This window comes from Haplochromis burtoni, unplaced genomic scaffold, assembly GCF_018398535.1.
Source record: "Haplochromis burtoni strain Fernald_Lab_line unplaced genomic scaffold, NCSU_Asbu1 Contig_792, whole genome shotgun sequence".
NCBI classification, from domain to species: domain Eukaryota; kingdom Metazoa; phylum Chordata; class Actinopteri; order Cichliformes; family Cichlidae; genus Haplochromis; species Haplochromis burtoni.
The window spans coordinates 158,017-163,419 of NW_024583153.1; the positions used below are offsets into that span (position 1 = coordinate 158,017).

Below are 5,403 nucleotides of genomic sequence, written 5' to 3' on the forward strand. Positions count from 1 at the left end.
TTGTTTTTGCACAACACTGGTCACTATATTCTTCATTTCCGGTTAATACTTGTACAGCTGCTGTTATTGTGTATATATTTATTTATATTTCTTCATACATTCTTATATAGTTCTATATTGTGTATTTTGTTGTACAGTTATTTTATTTTCAACTTTAATTTATATATTTTATCTTATTTCCCAGTTAAATTTACCCTTCATTCTAATTTGTGTTGTACAGTTATTTCATTTTTAACCTTAATTTATATTTTATTCCTTCCTAGTTAAATTTACCCTTTTTTAATTTTTCATATTTATTTCCTATCTTATTCATAGCCTTTTCCTTTTTTGTTTTCTTTAGGTCACGAGCAGTTGTCCAAGCATTTCACTACATATCGTACTGTGTATGACTGTGTACGTGACAAATAAAATTTGAATTTGAAATTTGAATTGATTCACATTCACACATCTTTTTTTTTTCCAAATTAGATGTTGGACGACTGTTGGTCAGGTTTTTTTTTATATAGCTCCAAATCACACAAAGCGTTGCCACAGGGTAGCCGCTGCAGTATTTGGGAAAATCTAATACATAGTTTAGAGACTAATTAAGGATCAAACCCTATGTTGGGATAGGTGCACTCGCCCAATTTATGTATATTTTACTTTTGTGACTGTTGACTTTAAGGCAGCAGAATTTTTTTTTATTCAATTCTAAGTATGACTCTATTTTTATCTGAGTCACTGAGCTACAGCGTCTGCACACCATCTCACTGTGGTGTCCTGAGTTGGATCTTCATGCTAAAAGGTTTGGGAGTTAAGGTGATCCCGTAGACCGGAGTGAAGTCTGGTTCTCCTGCGTCCTCGGGCCAGATGAACTGATATCTCCTCAGCAGAGTCACCATGATGAGGAAGAGCTCCATACGAGCCAGACCCTCTCCGAGACACACCCGAGGACCTGAGACATTAAAAAAGGTCTCAGTACCATGTAGAACACATATTTGACAACATATTACAACCCTGTCTCTGCTGCTGCTCCAAGTAAGATTTGTCTATGCTCTTGTACCTGCAGAGAAAGGCATGAAAGCCTCTGGTTTAACAAACTCTCCTTGGTCATTTAGGAAGTTTTCTGGGTTGAATTCATGAGGGAATTTCCACTGTCCGTCCTCGTTGAGTACTGAGGTCAGATTCTGGATAATTACTGTACCCTGAAAAAACACCAAAACAATAAAAGACATTAAGAAAACTCTTCATTGCCTCTATTCCTAAAACCTATATAGCCAGTTGCCTCTTACCCTGGGAATGGAATATCCCATGAGCTCTGTGTCCCTGGTGGTGCAGTGGAAGACGCTGAGAGGAACAGTGTTGGCAACCCTCTGTACTTCATGAATCACTGCCTGGATTAAGACATGTTTTATGTAGCATAGAGCAAAAGACAAACAGTGCAGGCTCACTAGTACTAGCAGTTATCTAGTTTCTCTCTATAAAGAGATTGTAATGAATGAATGATTACAACAGCTATCCAAATCAATGGCTTCAATCAATGACAAAGCAAACTTTGTCCGAAGCCTCTCCCAGATGTTATAAGGTGAGAAGCATAAGATCCATTGCAAAGCATTTGTCTCCGTCTTCATGTTTAATGTGAGTCTTCTTGTCTCTGTCTTTAGTATGTCTTCTATCCTTGAAAGTTGTGCATTGTCAACACTAGGGGTGCAACAATACATGTGTTTGTATTGAACTGTTGGATACAGTGCTTTCGGTTCGGTACGCATATGTATCGAACAATACAAAATTTTCCATTTATTTTATCAACTTTTCTTCTGATGGTGCTGTCTGTGTTGAGAGTTCAGTGGATCTGCGTTTGACTACTCCGCCTAGGCTGCATTGTTGAGCACAGATCCACTAAGCACCGCCCATATGCATTCACTCAAGCTAGCGAGACAGAAGTTAAGCTCGTTGCAACATGGCAACTGCCTCAACGCTACCCGAAATTGAACCTCCCGCACCCTCATTCAGATCTGGCGTTTGGAACTATTTTGGTTTTCATGTGAAGCATGACCCTGATGGTAAGCACGTCATGGACTAAAGTACAACAGTATGTTGGATTGTGTCACGCAATGCTCAATTCCATCGGTGGGAACACAACGAATATGACTGCACATTTATGTCGACATCACCCTAGTGCAAAGACAAGTGGAAGCAGACAAAAACAACAACAAGCACACATCCTACAAACTCTACCCGAGTCATTTAGACAGCCGTTAGCACATGGTTATAAGAGGGCAAAAGAAATAGACAGGGCAATTGCAACTTTTATTGCTGTCAATGACACGCCTAGTCGACACATAAATGCTTCTGTTTTTGTTTTCTTTGTATCTGTAAGCAGACCATAGCAAAAAAATTTGTAACTTCTGTAAATATCTTTTACAAACACAAATCCTTTTTACACACTCACAAATTCTCCTCTATAGATGCGGAAACAAAAAACTTTCAGATATTTGGGTTTACAAGGTTAAAAAATATTTATGACCAAAATTTGAGCCCACATAATCTAATAAACAATGAACCGTAACTGGAAACCTAGAAGCTTATAACTAAATGAACTTAAACACAAACCATCAACATAAATGAAAACTCAAAACGCTGGCTCGATCATGACAATACTGCAGCGACATAACCAGTCGAAATGTTCAGTCTGCAATACCCTGCATTTGGGTCTTCTTGTCTTCATTGTAAAATATGAGTAAACATATGACCAGACATATGTTGTATGATTTGTACCTGCACGTAGGGCATATTGTGTCTATCTTCAAAACTGGCGTGGTCCTTCCCGTCTAACACTCGGTCTATCTCGTGCTGACATCGTTCTGCGGGAGATGTTGCATCATACAATGTGTTGTAAAGAAAGTCAAAAACAAATGTTACGTAACAAACAACAGTTAATGCTATTTAAAGAGAAAATGAAAATTAGCAATGTGGTAAATGCCACGAGTGAATGATGAACTAAACATAGGATTAGTCAAGTTTTTAATAATGGGTGCTTTTCATTTGCTGTAATTCTGCATTGTTTTTCGACACCCTAACATGAAAAAAAGCCAAACAAATTCAAGACAAATTCATATGTAATTTCACAGGCTTATAGACCATTTCCAGCTACTTCTAAGTATACCTTATTAGGTTCTAACATGGGAATTGTTGCATATTATTAAAAGATTGTGAAAGCACAGCTCTAGCAGGGACTATTTTTGTTCACAGTAAAAAGCAAAATCTTGGATCAAAATCAATTGTTTTGTTTTAGTCTAGCGTACAAAAACATCTGGTGTGCACAAAGTAATATCTAGTGGACAGATAACGCAAATAAAACACGGCAGTGTAGTGTAATATTTTACTATAAATGTGCCAACAAGTTGAATTTTTCTTGATTATAAATGAGTACGGGGGGAGTCGTATTACCTTGTATGTGTGGATAGTTCATCAGGTAAAGAAAACCAGTAAGAAGCGTGTTAGAGGTGGTGTCAGTCCCAGCGAAGTGAAGATTCAGCGAGTACATAATGAGCTCTTCTTCTGAAAATGAAGACTCTTCATCAACTCTCTAAAAATGCAGAGAGTGATAATTGTACGAAACATTCAAGCAAGACAAAAATGTATCTTATCATACATATAAGAGAATGAGTGTTATACTTGTGTAACAAGATACTGAGTAAATACTGAGAATTTCCATTTATTTATTACTTTCCTTTTCACGCTCACACACCTTCTCCAGTTCATCCAGGTAGCAGTCAATAAAGTCTCGTGGCTCTCCGGGAACTCGAGTCTCTCTGTGCTCGCTCACCATGTGACGTGAAAGATTCTTATAAATCTAAAACATGCAATTCTTCATTACTTTTCGTTTTTCACTGACAGTGTGCATGCATATGTTTCTATCTTTATTGTACAAACGTGTGTTAAGAATGATCTTCAACATTACCTCCATTTTCTTAAAGGCCTTTTGGAAGGGCAGTGGCAGGTTACGTATTATAGGAAAAGAGTCATACAGCTGCAGAAAAACAACCAAACAACATAATTGGTGGAAGAAGACGTATTGCTGAAGATAACTTTTAAGATTTTTATTTGACTGGCAAAACTATGTTGCATGGACAGTCAACAAGTCGATACAAAGTCCATTCTGACTTCTAAACAATAAGAACATAGCAGTGATTCCACAGTGGATTTTGATCTTGAAGACGTTTCACCTTCAGCTGTAGACTGAGCTGAAGACTGTAGCCATGTTGGCATGCTCCAGGCAGTCTCACAGACCTGTTAGGAAACTGTAAACACTTTGCCTCGATAGCATTGCTGTCAGTTTTACTCACCGTGGCCCACGGTCCATTGACTATCTTTGAAACCTCGGTAAAGACTTCAACAAACAGTTTGATTAACTCATCATCGTACTTGTAGCGTCTAGCAAACAGAACCTGGCAGATGATGTTGGAGGCTGCATTATGAAACATAACCTTAGGGCTCATTGTTTTACCTGTAGGAGACATAATGAAACAAGACAGCACTGTACGAGAGTACAAATCAATATTCTGAAACCAACAGCACCGTGCAAAACTGTTGCGTGAACCCATCGATGAACATACCAATGTTCTTTTCCAGGGTACCGATGATGTGTTTGATCTCGTCATGAATTCTCTCCTCCATTGAATTCTTTCCCAGACCAAAGTTCCTCAAAGTCATCAAAGCAAAGCGACGCTGTTCCCTCCACTTAGAGCCATAATCTGCCATAATGACTCCTACAACAGGTTGAGCAACATAAAGAAGAAAGAACTCAAAAATGTTCCCTGTTCCAAAGCTCTCCAACCTCTTGGCCTAAAACGTAAGTGAACAATTGATCCTCACAGTGTAGTTTAAAGTCAGTAAAACATCAGCAACATCAACTTTCCCAGGTAGGAAACATAAACCAATGTGAGTCTGTTTAGCTTGTTTTGATGCACGCGAAAGTCACAACAGGGGCACTGGAGAAGCAGCAACAAAACACCCACCAAAACGTACATTTGACTCTGAGTCGCACTTAGAATTTCTGATAAAGAAGATTTTACTATTATTCCATTATACCTCATATAACATATGATGTAAATTCTACCTTTCCCATCACTGAGCTCATTAACGAACAAGCCTTGAGGTCGTCCAGCAAAATCAGCAGCCTTGGTCACCATAGCCTCCTTCATGGCCTTTACACCATTGATGACTACAGCTGGTTTACAACCGATGAAAATACTGTAGACATCTCCGTAAGACTTCCTCAGCTGGGAGGAAACAAAATGACATGTTTGAAATCCATGCGTCACACCCTCAGATGAATATTACATTTTGAAGGGGCTTTAAACATATTTACCGACCAGAGGAATTAACATTTTATATGGTCTAAAGCAGCTATGAAAAAAA

The 5,403-nt window shown here is 38.4% G+C and overlaps 1 protein-coding gene across 1 annotated transcript; it reads right to left on the minus strand.

Moving 5' to 3' along the window:
* Positions 1–434: 434 nt before the first annotated feature.
* Positions 435–5,318, minus strand: LOC102291228 (cytochrome P450 2F2-like; the record flags this gene model as incomplete). Its single annotated transcript, XM_005950476.2, has 10 exons — positions 435–934; positions 1,043–1,184; positions 1,272–1,373; positions 2,758–2,843; positions 3,430–3,568; positions 3,731–3,835; positions 3,944–4,012; positions 4,329–4,489; positions 4,599–4,751; positions 5,102–5,318. Coding segments are annotated over 10 exons (1,362 nt in total), but the record flags the coding sequence as incomplete, so codon positions are not given.
* Positions 5,319–5,403: the final 85 nt, after the last annotated feature.